This window comes from Rhinopithecus bieti, unplaced genomic scaffold (assembly GCF_001698545.2).
Source record: "Rhinopithecus bieti isolate Rb0 unplaced genomic scaffold, ASM169854v2 scaffold_3763, whole genome shotgun sequence".
NCBI classification, from domain to species: Eukaryota; Metazoa; Chordata; class Mammalia; order Primates; family Cercopithecidae; genus Rhinopithecus; species Rhinopithecus bieti.
The window spans coordinates 778871-800854 of NW_016804379.1; the positions used below are offsets into that span (position 1 = coordinate 778871).

At 44.3% G+C, this 21984-nt stretch overlaps 1 protein-coding gene and 1 pseudogene across 4 annotated transcripts in view; one reads left to right on the top strand and one right to left on the bottom strand.

The window, feature by feature from the left end:
* Window positions 1–21551, bottom strand: part of SFT2D2 (SFT2 domain containing 2) — a 28710-nt gene extending 7159 nt beyond the window's left edge. Inside the window, exons 1-8 of one of the 3 annotated variants that reach the window (XR_001884596.1) lie at window positions 21182–21547; window positions 15805–15891; window positions 15464–15549; window positions 12186–12267; window positions 10736–10771; window positions 10590–10648; window positions 8260–8289; window positions 4357–4931 (exon numbers count right to left, since the gene is read on the bottom strand). Coding sequence is in view for 2 of the 3 variants with exons in the window: in XM_017867559.1 (XP_017723048.1) it covers window positions 4892–4931; window positions 8260–8289; window positions 10590–10648; window positions 10736–10771; window positions 12186–12267; window positions 15464–15549; window positions 15805–15891; window positions 21182–21244 (483 nt within the window). In the remaining variant the exon portion in view is untranslated. Of the gene's footprint in view, window positions 1–4028; window positions 4932–8259; window positions 8290–10589; window positions 10649–10735; window positions 10772–12185; window positions 12268–15463; window positions 15550–15804; window positions 15892–21181 lie in introns of those variants that run through there. The other 2 variants (XM_017867559.1, XM_017867560.1) reach the window with 2 other exon arrangements.
* LOC108526717 (ankyrin repeat domain-containing protein 36B pseudogene) lies at window positions 43–1787 on the top strand (annotated as a pseudogene). The gene has a single exon (XR_001884593.1). The product of XR_001884593.1 is annotated as an ankyrin repeat domain-containing protein 36B pseudogene (transcript).
* Window positions 21552–21984: the final 433 nt, after the last annotated feature.

Here is a 21984-nt window from a genome sequence, read left to right on the forward strand (position 1 = left end):
ACACATGGAAAAAGGAGGGGAACATCACACACCGGGGCCTGTTGGGGGATGGGGGGCTAGGGAAGGGATAGCATTACATGCATACCAATGTAACAAACCCTCATGTTCTGCACATGTACCCCAGAACTTAAAGTATAATAAAAAATAATTTCCAGAATCTCGTATAAAAAAAGACTAAAATTTAAAATGCAGTGTATGTAAAAGATCAACAGAACTTAAAGATAATCACTGTGAGTGACTTACAGTAAAAATTCAAAAAATGAAAAAGACTAGTGTACTACAAGACTATCTGAAAAAAAAAAATCACAGTTAGAGTATCAACAACTTGAATGGGAACAAGAACTCTGCAGTCTGAGATTTCTGATAGTCATGAAAAAGAAGACCTGTTGCATAAAAACCACTTGATGTAAAATAAAATGGCCAGGCTCAGGCTGGAAATAGACACAATAAAAAATCAAATCCTGGAAAAGAAATCCCTAAAAGACATTGAAATTATAAAAAGAAAGCATGAAGACCTCAAAAGTCTCTAAAACAGAATGGGGAAACATCAACAAAAGCGATAGCCCATTATAGTGGACAGCTTACTGCTCTGACAGATGAGAACACAATGCTCTGTTCCAAACTGGAGAAGGAAAAACAAAGCAGGCAAAGACTGACGAAATGGAATCATACCATCGTAGACTGAATGCTGCTCTACATGATCATGATCAAAGTCACTCAACAGAAAGAGACCAAGAGCTTGATTTCCAGGGCACGGTAGAGAAATTGTGTCATTTACAGGAAAATTTGAATTCTCATGTTCTGATTCTTTCTCAGCAACTTTCTAAAGATGAGAGTAAGTTCAGGGGCCTCGAAACTGAGCTCCGTTACACGAGAGGCTCTGAAAGAAAAGGCTTTGGTTTTTGAACACATACAAAGAGAGTTAAACCAAACAGTGTCAAATGAAGGACATTGAAAAAATGTACACAAATGGCCAAGATAAAGTAGAAAAATGCACAGAAAAGCAAGTAAGATTATGTCAACTACAAAGACAAACTATGTTGCTTCAACAGCAACTGGATGATGTTCACAACAAAGCTGACAATCAAGAAAAAACAGTAATTGATATTCAAGCCAAATGTGATGCTACAGTACAAAATCTTCAGGCTGAGTGCATAAAGCACCGTCTTTTGCTAGAAGAATAAGAAGATGATCAATAAAGTTAATCATTTGAAAGAAAAACAAAGTCAATATGAAAGAGAGAAAGCAGAAAGAGAAGTAGTTGTGAGACAACTTCAACAAAAACAGGGTGATGTCCTAAACAATCAACAACAAAAGCTTTGCTGGGTGCTTCATTGCGTCACTGCATCCGTTGAGAAAGTGAGATGCAAGATTCAAGGAAGAAATTAGGCCAGACGAGAATTCAATTTCAAGAAAAACAGTATCAACTCACAGCAACTATAAGATGTACTAAGGAGACGCAAGGCCACATACAAAAGCTCAAAACAGAAAATTCCATGTTAAGAAATACAATTAAAAAGCAAGATGGCCAAATTGAGCAGCTTCAGAAAATCCTGCGAAGTTCAATGCAGCAGTTGTTGAAAGAAAATGAAACTACAGAAACAGATGAAGCTTCTTCTGAATTTCAATCTGGATCCTCCATAGCAGAGGTCCCCAACCTGCAGGCCACGGACAGGTCTATGACCTGTCAGGAACCAGCTGCACAGCAGGAGAGTTATTGTGGATCTTCTAGATTATCTGCATGCCATGTGACTCTTATAACCAGTTTTAATTTCTACAACAGCTGAATCTTATCCAGAGTTGTTCAGGATTTCCCTATGCAAAAAAAAAAGTATTAAATAAATAATAAGAGAAACAAAATAAATACGACCTATCACTGCCACATGGGAATGGTTAATATGGGAAAGAAGTAACATCAACAATGGTGAGTCTCTCAACCTATGAACAAGATACTCACTTAGGTCTTCTTTAATTTTTCTTAGCAATGCTTTTTAGTTATCAGTGTACAGATATTCCACATAGTTTGTCAGGTTTATTCCCAAGAATTTTATATTTTAATGCTATTGTAAATAGTATTATTTTTAAATTTTCAATTCCTAATTCTTCTAACATAGAGAAACATAATTGATTTTTGTGTATCAATTATATATCCTGCAGTGTTGCAAAACTCACTTGCTGGTTTCAGTAACCTGGTAATGGATTTTATTTGGTTTTCTACATAGATGATAACATCTGTGAACAGACAGTTTTACTTATTTATTTTCAATCTAAAGGCCTTTTATTTTCTCCTTCCCTCCCTCTTTCCCCAACTCCCAATTAAAACATGATTGCAGTGGCTAGAATTTCCAGTACAATGTTGAATATAAGTGGTAAGAGCTGACCTCTCTGTTTTATTCTCAATCTTAGGGGAAAACATTCAGCCTTTCATCATTACAAAGGATGTTAGCAGAAGATATTTTAAAGATGCCCTTCAATAGGTTGAGGAAATTCTCTTGTATCCCTAGTTTGCTGAAATTATTTTTTAAATAAAGAATGGTTGTTCAATCTAAAAAAAAAAAAAGGGACATGGACATGGAGGGGTGAGCCTTCTAGGTGTCTTATTCCAGGTTGCTGGAGCTGCTGGAGCTCACAGTGACTAGCCAAGCCTCATATCAGTTCTAAAGAAAAGGAACCATGAGCACTCCTGACCTCCTCCATGCCCCTTCTGACACCACAGCCCTTCTGAGATCTGTCTTCAAGAGGTAGCTGGGATGTGAAAGAATCCCATAAAAGCCAAAGGGGTAGCATAAAATTTCCCTTCCTGGCTGAGGACAGGTTAGGGATCTGAGCAGATGACTGGATGCTGTCAATAGCCTAGAAAGAACCTGGGAAGACTACCTCCTCTCTCTGGCCCCGTCAGGCTTATTCACACCTCCCCAGCCTCGGAAGACAAGACTGGCAGGGCACAGTGGCTCACACCTGTAATCCCAGCACTTTGGGAGGTCGAGGCGGGTGGATCACCTGAGGTCAGGAGTTTCAGAACAGCTTGGCCAACATAGTGAAACCCTGTCTCCACTAAAAACACAAAAATTAGCACAGGCATGGTGGCGGGCACCTGTAATCCCAGCTACTTGGGAGGCTGAGGCAGGAGAACTGCTTGAACCCAGGAGGCGGAGGTTGCAGTGAGCCGAGATCACGCCACTGCACTCCAGCCTGGGTGACAGAGTGAGACTCCACCTCAAAAAGAAAAGATAAAAAAAGACCAGTCAGTCTGAGTTCTTAGCCACAGTAGGACAAAGAAAGGTTCAGCAATTAGCCACAAGCAAGGAGACAACCATCAGGTCACTTCCTTTGGTTTAGTGGTGACAGAGGAGGAGCCCTAGTGGACCAGTTGGCCCTGTGCAAAGAGCAGAAAGGCAATCCAGATAAATGTAATTTGTAGGATGACTCTGGAGGTCCTGGAGGGCCAGGAACACTGGCTGACAAGACAGGGTACTAATGGTGGTCAGGCAACAAGGAGGAGCTGACAGGGAACACAAGGGACAGTGAACATCCTACAGATCCAGGAAGAAGCTTCCAAAAGAGATGGGCAGGGACAGTCAGGTAGGAGATGGCTTGGCTGATGAAAATGGGGAAAACAGTCATAGGCAGTTACAGGAGGCACAACCAGAAACAGGCCAGAAAACTCTGGGTCATGAAGGAGGCTGAAGCTGTGGCTTTGGGTGGATCCAAAAACCAATGTGGGCCTTGATTCCCTTGACTGAACAGTGGGATAACAATCCCTGCTTCCTTACAAGGCTGTCCATAAGAACCAGGTAAGATCATGGACACAAAAGCACTTTGTAGGTTAGGCATCAGGCTGATAAGAGACCACCTGCAGTTTATGGGATCCTCCCCTGTGTCCCCAGCACAGGCTGAGTGCAAACACTGGGACTATTTAAAGGTCACTGGGCAGGCGTGCCTACTTCCTGTTGGCCGCACAGCAGGGATCTGTCTTCCCACCCCACTCTCCCCTGGCCCAACACCAGGGAAAAACAGAAAATAAAATCAGTTTAAAAGCAAACATTTATAAATAATGAAGAAAAAAAATATAGCTGAGAACAGCAGGATTTTCACCTCTTATGGGCTTTTGTCCAAAAAGAAATAGCAGTGTTTTCTGCTGCTGCTCTGTTCTTTCCCCATCTAGTGCCAGGAGGTCATAAAGAAAGATATGTAGGGAGAGGGAGGGAGGGATGGGAAATAAAACCCAAGAGAAAAAGAGTCTTCACCTAATGTCAGAAAATACATTCCACAGTCAGGCGTAGAATCAGAACACCAAGAATGCTTAGATTCAAATTCAGAAACAGCATATACCACCAAAAAGTGTTTCTTTTCTACCTCACTCCATGGCCAGGCTCTTCAGGGGCTTGTGTAAAGCAGAGTCACTTGTTCTTAGATGCCAGAGTAGAAGCAGACTCACTCTATGCAGGACAGTGGTGATGGTTTCCAAGCTGAGGGACAACTGGACCCCAAAACTCTGTCCCTTACTGTTGCTCCCCTGTGATCTCTGATAGGGCTACCTTTTGCCACCTGGGAATCACTTGCAGCCAAGGGTTATCTGCTGCTGCTGCTGAACAGGTTTGTATTCATGGGGAATTCAGTGGGACAACATCCAGAGAGGAAACAGGTACATGAGGAAGATTCCACTCCACAAGATATAGAACCCACTTCTCATCCTGTGCTACTGAAATTCAGGTTCAAGAATGTATTGTTGCTTCCAAAAGTAACACTCAAATGTTCAAATCACAAGCAACACATTGCTGCAAGATAAAAGGCACATGTCTGTAAGACAGAGGTTTCGAAGATAGTTACAAAACTGTCCACCAGCTTCTGTCCATAGTGCCTTCCAAAGCTTCACAAAACTGGCCATGAATTATGCAAGACACACGGCAAAACACTTCTTCACAGCATCCCTAGGAAAGAAAAGACACAAAGATGAGTGTAACGTCATCACCCCAAAGGCACTTTAGAGGGCACCCAAGGTGGAAGCTGCGGAGTAGAAAGCACCTAGACTGAAAGATCAGACCTACACAGCATCAAACTGCAGCTTCAACATTTATTAGTAGTACTATCCTGGGAAAGTTCCTTGTCCTGTTTGAGTTTCAAATTCCTCATCTGTAAGAGAGGATGTCCCCACTTACCCCACAGTCTGATCATGGGAATAGTCATCACAATCAGAGAAAAAGATAATATAGACTATCAGAAACTAAGAAATCAGTCAGGACTGCTGTACTTCAATATCAGCCAAAATCACAGAATGCACTGAGAGCATTAAATATTAACTGAGACCTTTCTTCATTCTAAGCAGGCAGCAGAAGGGAGCTCACTATGGGTTCTGAGCACTTATTAATATACTATATTGGCCTTATCACAGATATATACCGCTTGGAATTCAGTGTAGAGGGTGCAAGGAAGAGTTGGTCTTCAAGAAATTACTATTCTACCCAAGTAAGCACCTCCATTTCCACCACCACACCACACTGTGCAGTGTGGCACTAGGCTTCTCATACCCCAGTTCTGTTCCATGTTCTCAACTGTGCTGCACTTAAGGACACTGGGAGTCACATAAGGGAGGGAGAGGTGAATGGATGCATTTCCATGAGTAGGCACTGCATTTTAATATCAAGATGATTCCAGGGCAGCATTTCTTGAGATACACTCTGCACTGTAGTCCCAGAAGAGTCTCTGCACAAGAAGGGTTTTATGGCCACATAAGTCCCCCTCATGGCAGCTCACAATACACATAGCATATGGAAGGACCTAGCAAGCCAGGCAAAGAGGAACTTACCTAATTTTGCTTAACCTGTTTCTCAGACTTACTTGATCATAGAACTCTTTTCTTCCACAGAAACACTATTTCTGTGGAACACCATGGGAAAAGCTATTCTAGGGGAACTTACAAATAAAAGGGTGGGGCCAGGCATGGTGGTTCACACCTGTAAACCCAGCGCTTTGGGAGGCCGAGGCGGGCTGATGACTTGAGGTCAGGAGTTCGAGACCAGCCTGGTCAACATGGTAAAACCCCGTCTCTACTAAAAATACAAAAAATGAGCCTGGAGTGGTGGCGTGCGCATAGAGGCTGAGGCAGGAGAATGGCTTGAACCCAGGAGTTGGAGACTGAGGTGAGCTGAGACCGGGTCACTGCACTCTAACCTGGGCCATAGAGTGAGACTCCATCTCAAAAAAAAAAAAAAAAAAAAAAAATAGAAGGGTGGGATCTAGCTCTGTGATTCCCTCCCTACTAGAGGAGTAATTCATTCGCTCAGCACAAGAAACTCACTATCTCAAATAAAATTCCATCATTCTATCAATCACTTGTACATAAATTTTATACATGCCAATCCAGATCAAGCCTGAAGCTCTAATGAATGACTCCAAGCAAGTTTCACGAATGAGACCTGTGCAACTGCATTGGTCCCATACTTAGAAGGGTTCACATTGGGTTTAATGCCTTGATTTGATGATGTTGCCATCTTGAAATTCATAATCTTTTTTTTTTTTTGAGACAGAGTCTCGCTCAGTTGCCAGGCTGGAGTGCAGTGGTGCAATCTCAGCTCACTGCAACCTCCGCCTCCCAGGTTCAAGAGATTCTCCTGCCTCAGCCTCCTGAGTAGCTGGGATTACAGATGCAGGCCACCACGCCCGGCTAATTTTGGTATTTTTAGTAGAGACAGGATTTCACCACGTTGGTCAAGCTGGTCTTGAACTCCTGACCTCAGGTGATTCACCCGCCTCAACCTCCCAAAGTGCTGGGATTACAGGCGTGAGCCACCGCACCTGGCCTGTGATTTTTGAACAAGAAGCTCACATTTTTATTTTGCACTGGACCCTGAAAATTATGTAGCTGGTTCAGGGACCAAGAAATATTCAAATGTTGGCAGGCTGATCAGTATCTCATTGGATCCTCAGTTATGATGGACTCTGGCTTACTTCACATAAAAATCTAGCTTCCCGGGACATCCCTGCCCATATTCTTCTCAGAAAAGCCACCAGGCCCCAAAACCAGCCAGGTCTGCATGGAGTATTTCATAACTGCTACCCTCCTAGAATTTATCAGTGAAGCCACTCAGCTACCTTTCACTTGAAAAGCTTAACTTCGCATCCAATCAATCACTCCTCAGCACTTTCAAATCACTATCAGCAACAATCTTGGAATTTGTTAAGACATAAGATTGCTCTTCCTCCTTCCCAAATCATGCATAATTTTTCATTTCCTCAGTACAGTTTGGTTTTTTTTTTTTTTTTTTTTGAGAGAGTCTCGCTCTGCCACCCAGGCTGGAGTGCAGTGGCGTGATCTTGGCTCACTGCAAGCTCCACCTCCCAGGTTCACACCATTCTCCAGCCTCAGCCTCCCGAGTAGCTGGGACTACAGGCGCCCGCCACCACGCCCAGCTAATTTTTTGTATTTTCAGTAGAGACGGGGTTTCACCGTGTTAGCCAGCATGGTCTCAATCTCCTGACCACGTGATCTGCCCGCCTTGGCCTCCCAAAGTGCTGGGATTACAGGCGTGAGCCACTGCACCTGGCCCAGTACAGTTTTTTTAAAAAGCTTGTTTTTAATTAACAGGTAATGATAAAAAAAAGAATAGAAGTTAAATAGTTGCATTAGAACAAAGTCAGAGGCAAAGATCATGAGGCTAATTTTGAGAGGTTCATCACTGAAAGTGCTTAAAGAGGTTTGGAGTATTAGAATTTCAGAGCTAAAAGAGGCCTCTGGAGATGATCTAGACCAACTCAGTCTACTTATCAATGCTTTGAGGCCAGAGGGGTCAAGAGAGTTGCCTGAGGTCACACTGCTAGTTAGGAAGCCCTGGTACTGCTTACTCTCCATTTACAAACTCTTGTGAAACTTTTCCAGCAGTGGGATACTGCAAGAAGCACGAATTGAGATCCCTCTATATCTTACTCAGTGATATTAAATGACATTCACCTTTATTTAAAAAAAAAAAAAACCCTACTCAAAGCTACAGGTTAAAAGAGTAACAATGTGCATATATGCACCATATATAAGAGTAGAATGTTCATAGCATTGGAAATTGATGTAACTGGGTAAATATCCATCATTAGTTGTATAATTAGAGTGGGTGGAGTGACCTTTAACTTACTTAAATGAGGTGTATAGTATTTGTCTACTTGGCTCAAAAGACTTCAGTAAAGATAAATAAAATAGGATGTACTCTCTGAAAGCACTCTAAATTAAAATGAATGACAGAAATCATATTTCCAAATACACAGTCTTACCTTGCAAATGGTATGAAGGAAAGGCTATACCTATAATGAAAAACAAAACAAAGGGTCAAATGAGACGAAGGGAGTAGCAGACTATCCAGTGGAATGGGCTTCTGAGCTTTAAGCATACCTGCATTGATTTATCCAGACCCTCTCCCAACCTCAGCCTGGGAGGTGAGCATGTGCACACAAAGGCCCACGCATATACATGTATGTGTACCCAAACACACACACTATGGCCATGTACAGACAGGCAGCCACAGAAGAAGGGCAAAAGTTCATGTGGCGATAACCCCTATGACCTCAGCCTCACTGCAGTACTGCTATAACCTTGAGCTAGCAGCAATCGCCTAAAACAGTCAGATTTCAGATACCCGGATGGCACAGAAACTCTATTCTGAAAAAGTATCAAATAAAACCCAGAATAGTTGAACCGCCCCCTTTTTTTTGAGACAGGGTCGTGCTCTGTCACCTAGGCTGCTGGAATATAGTGGCTCAATCATACCTCACTGTAGCCTTGAATTCCTAGGCTCAAGCTTAGGAGGCTCAAGCAATCCCCCTGCCTCAGCCTCCAGGATTGCTGGGACTAAGTATGTGCCACCATGTCCAGCTAATTTTTTAATTTTTTTTTTTTTTTTTTTTGCAGAGACCAGGTCTTGCTACGCTGTCCAGGCTAGTCTCAAACTCCTGGCTTCAAGCAATCCTCCCACCTCAGCCTCCCAAAGTCTTGGCATTACAGTGTGAGCCACCCATACCTGGCACAGTTGAACTCCTAACATTTTATAAAGTCTAAACAGAATTTAACTTCTACCCAATTGGGATAAATTTTCTGCTCTGCTCCTATTAATTTTAAAAGAAGAGAAAAGAGAATAAAAAAGAAGAAGAAAAAAAAACGCTACCAACTACTCTATGGGTGAAAATGTAGTATGTCCAAAGGTATCTTGGTAAATCCCAGTTAGCTCAGCACTGTTGCTTAGAAGGGAACCATATACAAGGAAGAGGCTCCAGAACTCTGAAGAACCAGGCACTGTGTGTCAGGCAGGCTGTAAGCTGGTCAGCCCTTAGAAAAGCAAACAGTCAGAACACGTCAGTGTTGAAGGGAATATCACCATTCAGCTGAACCCATGTGAATGCTGAACCTTTGAAACTGGATTCAAAATCAGTCTATAAGCAAAGCAAGGTGTGTGTATATGGGTACCAATTTCTGCCCTAGAAGAAAATCAAAATATAAACAGTCTATCACTCAAATGTGCATTTAAACACACACACACACACACACACACAAACACCACCATCCTTCTCCATATCTTATACTTACCATGTACAGAAGCTCATTTACTTGTCAACATAGTACATTCCAAAAGGCAATTTGAAACTATATTTATTCAAAAGTCCAAAATTGCTAAAGGGAGGGTTGGGAGTTAAGCTTACAGTCTTAAGATTCATTTCTACCAAATAGGAGTTAAACCAATTCTTGGGAACTTTAAAATGTCCAGAATCCTGTTTTCTTTGCATGGTAGCAAACATTTTTTTTCAAAAATAGGTGAGTCACATCTATATTCAAACTGTTCTGGCAGATACCACCCCTTGATACACTTTGAAAGAACTACAGAAATGTCTTGGAACCTACAGATTCCACGTGTGCCACCACCCCCTCACTCTGATGTCGTACAGGCTTGAAAGGACCAAGAACCTACAGCCCCATTCATGGTTTCACAAAATGTCTCCAGCGTCCCTTTTACTATGCTTGGCTCTGGAGTTACAATTTCCTGCTCTTCAGCTGAATTACCAAAAATCAACAGGCCTCTAAGCACATACGCAGATCTTACAGCCCACAGACACACGTTTTTCCATTTCGTCAGTGACTGTTCCTCATCTCCTGCTGACAATTCACTCTGTCCTTCTATTAAATGATTCATTCTATCACAAATGTAACACTCATTATTTTTCTTACCGCTTTCCGTTTTTGTTAACCTCTATTGGACTCACAAGCCTTTTTAACATCCCTTATAATACTTTTATTGTCCTTGCACTTACCGGACATGAGTGGTTTAATAATATTTGTAACATCTCAAAAATCAACCATTAGTTCAGCAAAAATGCCACAGCAGGCAAGTAGCCTCCTGTGACCACTCAAGACCACTAATGCCATCTATTGGCAGTGGGCTGGGTTGATGGGCATTTGCTCTGGAGCCTGACTTCACTTTCATCAATGAGAATCCTTAAATTAAAGAGCTTCTGTGTTTTCTTAATTCTCCCACCCACAATATGTGAGTTTTATCTCCTTCGGCTACATTAGTCAGTACGCTATGTGGGAGGGGATTGTTTAAAAGGTTACTTACCATGTCAGTGCCAAAGACTGCAAAATGCAGAAGATAAGTGCAAGTCCCTTGTTATGCCACTGGAAAAATAATAATATGGTTATAGGAGAGTGTGAGACAAGGGGCAAAAGCCAAAATGGTTAAGAAAAATTAAAATATACATTTACCCAAAAGGCAGAACACAGGGTAAGTGCAAAACACAACTAAAGGGAGAAAGGAAACATTAATTAATGACAATAACATGGCAGGAAAAAAAAAAAAAACTCAAAACTTGTTATTCTTGACAAACGCACAATACTTATGCATCCTTCATCTCAAAGCAGTTAACCCACCTGAGCACCCATGTTTGGCAGAACAGTTAAAAATCTCCACGAAATCAAACTAGCCAATAAAGATTCACATAGTTTAAAAAGAGAAAGATGTTCTTTTACTTTCAAGTTTTCCCAGAACATCTGCCCAGCAAACAAATCACATTTCAGGCCCACCCATTCATCTGTCCATCCATCTTTTCATTCGAATGCACTAAAGTAAGCTTAACACAGATTTTACCTCCTACCAAATGCTAGTCTCTGCAGCAGAAAGCACATGCAAGGACAAAGGTTAACATGAGATATCAATCTCACAGTCAGCATGCCAGTTATTTGTTTACCTATCACCTAACACTTTCCCTCAGGCCATTCTTAGAAAGCTCTTTCTATAGGAGACTTGTCCAGGCCGTGGACATCTGAGGCTGGCCAAGGACAACTGGTGCTAGAGCAGTTAGCCATGCCTTTCCTCGCCATCCTTCTATAACAGTAACTACTCAAATATGTCCTAAACATTATCTGTGTCCAGCATTGTGCCCAATACTCTAAAAGGACACAAAATTATATAGTTAATGTGGTCACAGCTTTTGAGAACTCACCTATTTGAACAAATGAGATTACACAAATGAAACTAAAAATAAAAGTATGTTCATCAGTTCCAAATGTTGTAATAGTTGTAAAAGTCCAGAGAACGCAGGTCTGGGATGATTTTGACAACCACAGGGAAGAAAATAGGCCAAAAATGAGAGGCATTTGGGGTCAATGGGACAGGAAGCTATAACAAAGCTGAAGACAATGTTGTCAGAGCAGGGTACAAGGATGACAGGCCATATGGAGGCCATTCCCACTTTGGGGAGACTGACGAAAAACAGTAATAAGTCCCCAAGTCAGATAATGAGGAATAAAGAGGCCATTCTATAAGACAGGACACCCACCCTAGAGAATGAGTCCTGTGTTTCTGAGTTACTCCCTCTAAGCCCTGCCTGTGTGTGGCTTCAACAGTCACCAGGAAGGTGTCTGAGCTCCCTTACTACCACCATACCACTCTGGCTAATCTGACATACAACGCCCTCTAGAGGTGCTTTTCAGAACTGGTAGCACCTTGACACCCACTGAAACACAAAGTAGGGGAGGAGGGGATCGCGGCATTAGGTAGAGTGTTCCCTTCTGCCACATGGTTATAGGAATAAGGTAGTAAGTCAAGCTGAATGGAAAAAGAGAGGAGGTCCTTAGGTTTAAAAGGAAAAAAATCTTATACAACAGAAATAAAAACTCCCATTTGAGAAGTCCAGAGCCAAAAAGCAGACCTTACCAGCACCATGATAGTTGCAATCAAACGTGTAGGCTCAAACATTCGCTTCAGCTGTTTCACTGGTCCCATGAGGAAGATGGTACTAAAAGGCAAACACACCCACACAAGCCGTTCAGAACAGAACTGCACTAGGCACACTGAGGCGCCTCCCCAAGATTTCCTGCGGCAACAGTAGCTAACATTTGAAAAGCTCTTATTCTGTGGAAGGCACTGTGCTGAAGGGCTTTTGTACATTATTCTCATTTAATCCATCAACAACCAACCCATAAAGTAGGAACAAATACCACACAGAGCCCACAGAGTTACTTTATCCAAGGCCACCCAACTAGGGAATGATAGACCCAGGCTGTAAATGCATGTGGGTGTGACTGTAGAATCATATCATACCACTAGGTTAGATAAGCCTTCTCCTTGAGAGGTGCTACCTTGCCTCCCTGACAATACCTACTCATGGAAACAAACAAGGCTCAGGAAGTTTAACGAAAAACCATACCTTACAGGCTTAGGTAGGTTACGTTAAAAAGTAGAGCATTTCATTTTCTTTCATAATCTTCAGGGAATAATTCTAATGATGATGATATCATCATGGGTTATTTGTTGAATGTTTGCTAAATGCCAGATATTACATATATTACCTCATTTCTTCTCAACAATTTTGTGAGTTATGTATTACACTTATTTTAGAGACGAGAAAATCACACAGCTACCGAAGAGCTGGTACTTGACTCTATAGCTATTGGATTCCAAAGCTCTAAAAAGACAGTCCCGGCATGCTTGGGTTTTTGGTCGGTTTGTTTGTTTGTTTGTTTGTTTTGAGATGGAGTCTTGCTCTGTCGCCAGGCTGGAGTGCAGTGATGTGATCTCGGCTCACTGCAACCTCCGCCTCCCAGGTTCAAGTGATTCTCCTGCCTCAGCCTCCAGAGTAGCTGGGACTACAGGCACACGCCACCACATCCAGCTAATTTTGTATTTTAGTAGAGACAGGGTTTCACCATGTTGGCCAGGATGGTCTCGATCTCTTGACCTCGTGATCCGCCCACCTCGGCCTCCCAAAGTGCTGGGATTATAGGCGTGAGCCACTGCGCCTGGTCCCCAGCATGCTTTCTGTATGAAGAAGAGATTGCTAGCAAGAATAATCACAAATGAAGCAGACTGTCATGTCTAACACATCAACTTGGCGTGAGCCACCACACTCGGCCAATAAGTCTTCCTCTCTTTGAAGTGCCATTAAGTTGCAAGGCTTCACTCTCAAGTGCCCCAACTAAAAGAACACTTATTTAACCTACACCGAATAAGAAGCAACAGTCAAGGCTGGTCCTAAAAATTAAACACAGCATATACACAAAACTATAACAGACTACAGGCAAAGACACAAACTCCCAAATACCCTGAAAATAACAATTTGCTCCCTTTATTATTTCCCTATACAGTGCTATGAAGAATCCAGCCCATAGGGATTTGCTAAAGAGCTCTTCTGGACTAAGCAACACACCCATATATTTATGCTCAGTCTAGACTATACAATGTAACTTACACTGTCTGCCCAAAACAACCCCCCACCAAAAGTTAGTATTGGAGAAAGCTTTAGAGGCAACAAAAGACATCTCTAAGGGTCAGCATTTTACTGTCATAAGCACTAATAAATTAAGCTTTAAGCAGGTGGCCAGAATCATGCACTCAATCATTTAATTAACATCCCCCATATTTCCAGCCAGACTCAGAGCTAAGTTTGGGTACAAATGGGGACAAATAAGATACATGTGCAGCCCTTATCAAGTGGCTTACAGACCTAACAAGTCAGTGTAGTAAAACGCTACCTGCACTGGCACATAAATATAGATGGAATACTGAGAGCCCAAAGGAAGAGGTCATCAATTCTGGAGAGGAGGAGGTAATCAGGAAAAGCTTCACAGAAGAGGTAGCTTTTGAGCCAGGTCTTAACAAATGAGCAAGAATCTACCAAACCAGGGCAGCTACAGATAGGGCAGCATTCCAGAAGGAGAAAACAACCTAACAAGGGCACAACGACATTTTGGGAAATGCAAGAAGTTCAGCCTGGCTGGGAAGCACACTGGGTAAGGAATGGGACAACGGTGAGGCCAGATCTCAAAGAGGCTTGACTGTATGTATGTTGAGGAATTTGGACTTCATCTGTAGAGACAAAACAGGGAGCCACTCGAGGGGGCTAAGTAGGTTATAAATGAATGGCTCTACAGCACAGTGGAAAATGGCCTGGAGAGGGGCAATGGAGGAGACAGAGAGACCCAGCAGAGGCATCTTGTTCAGGTAAGGGTGATACAGGCCAAAGCTAAGACGAGCTCAGATATCACCTTCTCTAGGAAGCCCTCTGTGACTCAGGTCATGTCAGCTGCCCCTCCTTGAGCATCTCTTTCCATATCTTGTTATATCATAAGTTATATGTCTGCCTGGCAGGGACCAAACTGGACTTGTCTTTGTATCCTCTGAGCCCAGCACAGAGTGTGATCAATGCTTACCCACTGAGCATACAAGTCAGTCAGTGAAGCACAAACAGCCATGGGGACACAGAGGAAGGAGCCAGTAAGACAGGGATACATCAAGCCCTGGTGAGCAATCATGGAGGGGAGACTTGGACCCCCAGGACTCTGAAGCCATTTACAGAGACACAAGGGAAGGGAAAAGGGGGAAAAAAGATGCCTGAGTTCAGGTTCCTGCAGGTCATTCAGGTAGAGGCCAGGCCAGTGCTCCCAGCTGGAGAGGGTGGAGTTGTTAGCACCAGTGTGATTGAAGCATCAGTGTGAAAGCTTGACCTGGAAAGTCTGTGCATTCACAACATGCAGAATGGGCTGCCCACCTCCAGGAAGCGCTCAGATGCTCTGCCCACATGAGCTGCTACTCAGGTCTGGGAAGGTCTGACACTTAATAAAAACGAGTTTCCCTTATGGCCACTGGAGTGATGAGCCCTTTGAAAACCATCAACTCAATCTCTGACAGCAATAAGAATACAGCAAGCAGGAGGACTGGGTTGTAAACCCTGGAGAAATCAATGAACTGCTCTGTGCTGCAGTTCCTGAACATGTAAAATCACAATGGCAACACAGTTGCTGCTTTCTCTCAGGTGTTTCAAACTAAGAGATAAAATGTTGTCAAATAATAAGATATGAATGTGAAATAATCTAACTATTTCTCTCCAAATCCCTTACAACTACTGGAGCCTCTTCTTTCACCTCCCTCAAGGGCAACCAAAATCCATTTTCCCATCTAATGATTAGCTAAGATTGGATTTTAAAAAAAGTTACCTCCCAATTGATGCGATATTACCAAAAGTATAAAACACTGCGAAGAGGTGTAATCCCTTCCTGGGCACCCACAGCAGAAGAGTACCCTAGAATTTAAAGCACAGTGTTTGCAGGTGAGCAACCCCCCCAACCTGGCCACACAAGCAGAGCTCAAATAGGAAGCCCTGAGGAGGCCGTTTCCCTCCCCACCTCCCTGATTCCCCTCTCCTCTCATCCATGCATTCTAGTGAAGGGCAAAAGGGGAAAGGAGGTGGGCAAAAGGGGAAAGGAGGTGGACAAAAGGGGGAATATATAGCAAAGACGGGTAGGAGGAAAAGACAGAGGAGGGAGGGAAATCTTACCAGCACTGAGCAGAGAATTCCTATAGCAAAACACGCAATGAAGCCTTTTATCCTGGTCCCCCAGCTTAATGAAGATGCCTCAACAACCTAAAATTGAAAAAAAAATACATATACACACACATTTACTAAAAACAAAGCAAGCACATAATTAAATCTAGAAAGTGTTAAGTTGTACTAGGGAAGGCAAGGAGCACAGAATCCTACACACTCAGGCGATGGGAGTCCTCAAATCCAGACTTTATCACAGCTATAAAGTTATGATGCAGATATGAACCTCCTCTCCAGCAGCTGACAGCTGTGCCTCCCGCTGAACATCTTCAGAGGCAGAAACTCTTTGCCTCGAGCACAACCCATTTCACGAACAGGAAGGCAAGACAGCCAGTCCTAGAGTAGCCCAGAGCCTTCCCACAACCCACGCAGGATGAGGACCACACCTGGAAAGGCATGAGTCCACCTGGCACCCTCCACCAGGCAGGGTCCCAGGAAATAAGGAAAAGATGAGGGGACGGCACTCAAGCAGCTGCTCTACTGGTCATCCTCTCCTACATCAACTCTCACCCGCATTATTTACTCTTGGTTCAGATGTTGTACTTACAGGGTGCCAGCATCAGTCAACTCATCCAAGTGCGAGACAGATCCTGGTTAATTAATTACTGTCCTGCTCATCCTGATTCTTTGCCATCATGATTAATCCCTTCCTGGAGCAAAGTTCAGGAGAAGCCAGGAGTTCCAAAAACACTATTGAAATAGGAGAGCCTGTGAGTAGCTCCCAGTGGTTCTTTTCCCATGTCAAAAATGACAACAGCCGGGCACAGTGGCTCATGCCTGTAATCCCAGCACTTTGGGAGGCCAAGGTGGGCGCATCACCTGAGGTCAGGAGTTCGAGACCAGCCTGACCAACATGGTGAACCCTTGTCTCTACTAAAAATACAAAAAATTAGCCAGGTGTGGTGGTACATGCCTGTAATCCCAGCTACTTGGGAGGCTGAGGCAGAAGAATTGCTTGAACCTGGGAGGTGGAGGTTGCAGTGAGCCGAGGTTGTACACTGTACTCCAGCCTGGGCAACAAGAATATAACTCTTGTTGTCTCGAAAAAAAGTGACAACAAAGTCTCTGCACTGGTGACCCTGCTAGTCTGTCCACCTGATGCAAGTGGGAACAGTTGTTCCAAGCTGGACAAAGACAGCTGCCAGTGAGAGACCAACACCACACAGGGCAGCTAGGCCATGTATATTCACACAGGGCTCACCTTGTATGGCCAGCATGGTCTCCATCTAGCAATGTGGTCAAAGTTCCCTACCATATTTCCACTGGGCTGATGGAAGAAGGTAGATAGCGGCAGAGAGTCAAGAGTCATTAGACTGGCAACTCCCTCAGCCTTGACTACCCCCAGCTCAGGGATCTGTTTTCAACCCTGTCTACAGAGTTCCTGTCAAATCAGAAGCTTGAAAAGAACGATGAGAGGCTCCCCTCAGGTGTGGCACGTATTGCCAAAGACTACCTTAATCTCCACTCAGGAGAAAGGTATTTAGGTCAGGTTATACATTCATACATATTGGAACTGAGCCCATGACCCTGCACAGAAGGCACAAATTAGGGATGATAACAGGTAGCAGGGGCCCAGTGTTAAGACCTGACAGATGAGCCACCTGGTTTTACGCTGAGGTAAACCTCTCCTGGAGGAGTCTGATTTCCCAAACCCCATTGGACTCCAAAATGAGCCATGTGATGATGCTCTGGTAGTAGGCTTTACAAGGCCCCAGACAATCTAGTCAGGCTACTTCTGACTAAAGCATTTAACCTCCCACCAGTCTCATTTGAGTGGTACCTAAAATGAGAAGGTACCACTCTTCCTACTCATGCAAGAACCAAAGAACTTACCTTGCCAAGGCGAGAAAAGAACTAGCTGCAGGTGGGAAGGAAAATTGGCCTGGCTTGTTCATAGGAAGAAGAGTGGTAGTGGGATTGGCCTGGCTTGTTCACAGAAAGAAGAGCATAGTGGGATTGGCCTGGCTTGTCTGTAGGAAGAAGAGCGGTAGTAGGATTGTCCTGGCTTGTTCATAGGAAGATTGTAGGATTGGACTGGCTTGTCTACAGCAAGAAGAGTGGTAGTAAGATTGGACTGGATGGTTCCCTGAGCACTACATATCATCAACAAGGATATTTTAAAAGATTCAACCTTTCTATTTTAAGAGGATAAACCATAAGGTTAAGAATGAAATCTGAATTGGCTTTGACATCTAGATTGCTAAATAACCTCAACAGAACAGTGAGATTCCAGCCCTCATAAAAATCAAAATAACTGACAATAGGAAGCAGTTCAGCCAAGAATGTGTTTCTGGTTTCTACCTTCAGAAAGGAAAGTTACACTCCATATTCAAGTCTCTCAAGCTGAATCCATCCAAATGTTACTGTTTGCCAAAATGGAAGGGGTGGGAGGCATATTTCACCACTGTATTTTTCCATTACATGTGGTTGCAAGTTCTTTTACATGCACATTTGGTCAGGGAAGGAGGAAGCTGTTGTTCCACTTCTTCTGACTGGACTCAGTGAAAGCAAAACACTTCTTTTGGCCAAATTATGAAAACAAACTCATAAAATATCTGTAAATTCATGACTGCTGGAAGCTGTGCTAGCATACTGTTTTTGGAAATTAGAGTAGCTAAAATGGTACCTGGATAGAATGTGTAGGCAATGCGCTCCCGGGCAGTCTGACTGACTGGCAGCTATTCACAAAGGTCCCTTTCACTCTGCGATGTGGAGAGAAGAGAGGCTCTTGCCAAGAAGAAGTAATACTAAGAACTGTTCAGAAAAACAGGATTGGTAGCCAGAAGGTGAGAAAGGAATACTGCTTCATTTCCACACTTTAAAATCAGATACTACTCATACCTTTCTTGTCCCCAGAATCCTTTAGTAAAAAAACATAAAACCTATACTTTCAGAAAGAAGTCCATTGAAACTACAGACTTAAGGTGTACTTATGAAGATGAGATATCAATCACAAAATTCATCGTGGGCTATAATTAGATACTGCCATGCAAATTTTATAACTACCTAGGAGAGGTAGGAGAAATAGAACTAGTCATACCTTTATGGTTTGCATTAAAGGAATGAAAGTTTTAAAAAGCACTCTCTTCTAGTGACCTCTTAAAGAGATTTTAAGAGTGCCTAATTCAACTTACCACACAAAACAGCAATTTCCCCACGGAATCCTCAGTTCTACCAGCCCCCAAACCATGAAAAATATGAGACAATTAAATCAGTACTAATATTTTAAAGGAAGCTCTGACCTAATCAGTAAACACTAAGCTGAAACAGCCTGGAAGATGAAGTCAGTCGGCAACAAAACATTTCCCAGGAATTCAAGACTCGGGAAGTGCCATACAATGATGTTATAAACAGAATCTCACTCAGAAAGAGGAAACTGATCAAAGTATTTTAGAACAAGAACGAAGCACCTATTCCTTTTAAATTAGATCCAACAGATGCCTCAGCATAACACATTACAGCCCTTCTCACAGTATCCAACACAGACATTCACCGTTTTAGGTTAAAAACCAGCTCAGCATTTATGTTTGCAAACTTTACTAGTCGTCCACTGTTGAGGGTCAGCCCACTGCTTCGTGATGATTTTCGAGACAATAATATCTGCATCATCCCACTGTCAACACTCCACCCCCCAAGAGTCTGCAGGGAGATAAAGTGTCTCCCTCTTAAGCACCAACTGTTCATAAAGGCTTGTTGACAATGGAAATAAAGCTTTAAATAAGGAGGGTCAGCTACCTACGAGTCAGACCTTTCTTAGGCCTGGTCTGAGGTTCCACGTGAGATTCATAATAGAGGCTAGAAATAAAAAAAAAAAAGAGCCCGTGAAATTACTCCTGAGCCTTGACCAATTAATAAAGGCAACAAATTAAAAAGAACCCATCAAGTAGTTTTGAAATGTTAAAAAGCTAAACTTCAGTGTCTCCAACATTCGATCCCATAGAGTTACTCCCTCAAGGTGAAGATTAAGAGGGCAAGTTTTGCATTCTGAGATGACATGCAGAAAGCGTAAGTCCCAGTATCACACAAAACAAAACCGAATAAAATCAGCAACCACAAAGGTGTGTGAAAGCAGCCTGCTGAGAAAGACCTTGCTGAGAAACCAGAAGAAACACCGATTAGTTTCCAGTTGGCCGTATCATCTTAACATCCTCATTTCACAGATGAGGAAGAGAGGCTAAAGAATACACCAAAAAGAGAAACGTTATTTTGTCATCCAAAAAGGAAAACAAAAGCTAAAAGCACCCCAAATAGAAATGCAGCATTCTATGTGGTTCTACAACGTAGGACATTAGTAGCCAGGTTTCAGGACTATTAAAACTTTTCTAATAGGCCGGGCGCGGTGGCTCATGCCTGTAATTCCAGCACTTTGGGAGGCAGAGGTGGACGGATCACTTGAGGTCAGAAGTTCGAGAACAGCCTGGCCCAGATGGTGAAACCCCGTATCTAATAAAAACACAAAAATAAGCCAGGTTTGGTGGCGGGTGTCTGTAATCCCAGTTACTTGGGAGGCTGAGGTGGTAGAATCGCTTGAACCCAGGAGGCGAAGGCTGCAGTGAGCCGAGATAGCACCACTGCACTCCAGCCTGGTGGGCGACAGAGTGGAGACTCCTGTTCTCGGAGTGGGGGGGGGGGGGGGGGGGCGGGGGGGGGGGGGGGGGAAGCCTTTTCTAATAAACAAATCAACACGCGGGCAGTCTCCTGAGGCCCTGGGTGTCTAGAGTCTAGGTGTGGGCACTGTGGACACAGAGACACAAGATGTGGTCCCTGTCATCATGGGATGGGGGGCAGTTTCTCCCCCTCAATCACAAGGCAATGTGTACAGGGAGTGTATAGGGAGTGTCACACCTATAACCTAAACCGGACAGAAAACCAAGGCAGAGCTCGGGGCGCGGCCACCAGCCCCGTCGCGAGGTGGGGACCGCCACCCCAACACCCCAGCCCGGGTCTGGCGCTCCGACCCACCCAGCGAGGGCTCCTTCCGCCAGGACCTCGGGGCCCCCAGCCCTACCCGGCCCTAAAGCGCATTTCCCGGCCGGGGCCTACAGCCTAATCGCCCGCCCTCCCACTCGCAGCTCGGTCCAGGGATTTTCTCCTGCGCCGCCCCCTGTCAGGGAGAATGGGCTGAAGGGGCGCGGGGCAGAAAAGAACTCCGCGGCCGACTGCCCCGTGCAGTGCCAGGGCTCCTCGCGGAGCCCTACAGAAGAGGAGGAGAAGGGGCAGAGGTACAGTCCAGAAACTCCAGGGAGTCCCCGCAGGCTTCCCAGGCCCGGGCCGGGGACGCAGCGCGGGAGCGCGGCAAGAGGGGGCCAAGGGCCCCGGGCTCACTCACCTCGGACAGGCCGCTCCGGTCCTCCGTGTCCTCCCCGCTCAGCACCTTCTTCAGCTTGTCCATTGCGGCCCAGTACCCACCGGCTCCAGCCCCTCAGCAGCAGCCTGTTGCGCCTCGCGAAGTTGACTGCTCTTCCGGGTACTAGGCAGCCGCCCAGCCACCCGGGCGCCAACCGCGGCGCGCCCCGCCCAGGCACCTGCCCACCTGGGGCGCCCGGCATGCCCCGCGCGCCCGCGCCGGCCTTCGCCCACTTGTTTTTGTCCCGGGAGGCGGGTCGGGCCGGAGGGGCCGAGATTGAAGTCACCAGGCGCTGCTAAACATTAATTGGGCGTCCGGAGCAGTTTCAAACCCAAACGAGCTGCGCTCCCTCGCCCTACTTGATCCAGTCAACAAATGCTGAGCACCTACCACGTGCAAGGCTCTGGAGAAACAAAGACGGGGAATAAGCCTTGTGCAGACGGGAACAAAGGCTGTGTTTCATCCATATTGCGATCGTGCCTACACAGGAAAAGATTTTTTTTTAAATTACTCAAGGCCTTAACCTGGTGTGGTGGGGCATGCCTGTAAGCCCAGCTACTCCGGAGGCTGAGCCAGGAGGCTCACTTGAGCCAAGGAGTTCAAGGCTATAGTGAACTGTGACCAGGATACTGCACTCCAGCCTGGGCGACAGAGGGAGACTGTCTCACAAAAAAAAAAAAAAGTGACTGAAGGAATGTGGAAAGGAACAATAGGTTGTTAAATTGTTTTGTGTTTGTACAATAGTTTGTTTTACTGACCTCAAAAAAAACTAAAAATAGACTGGG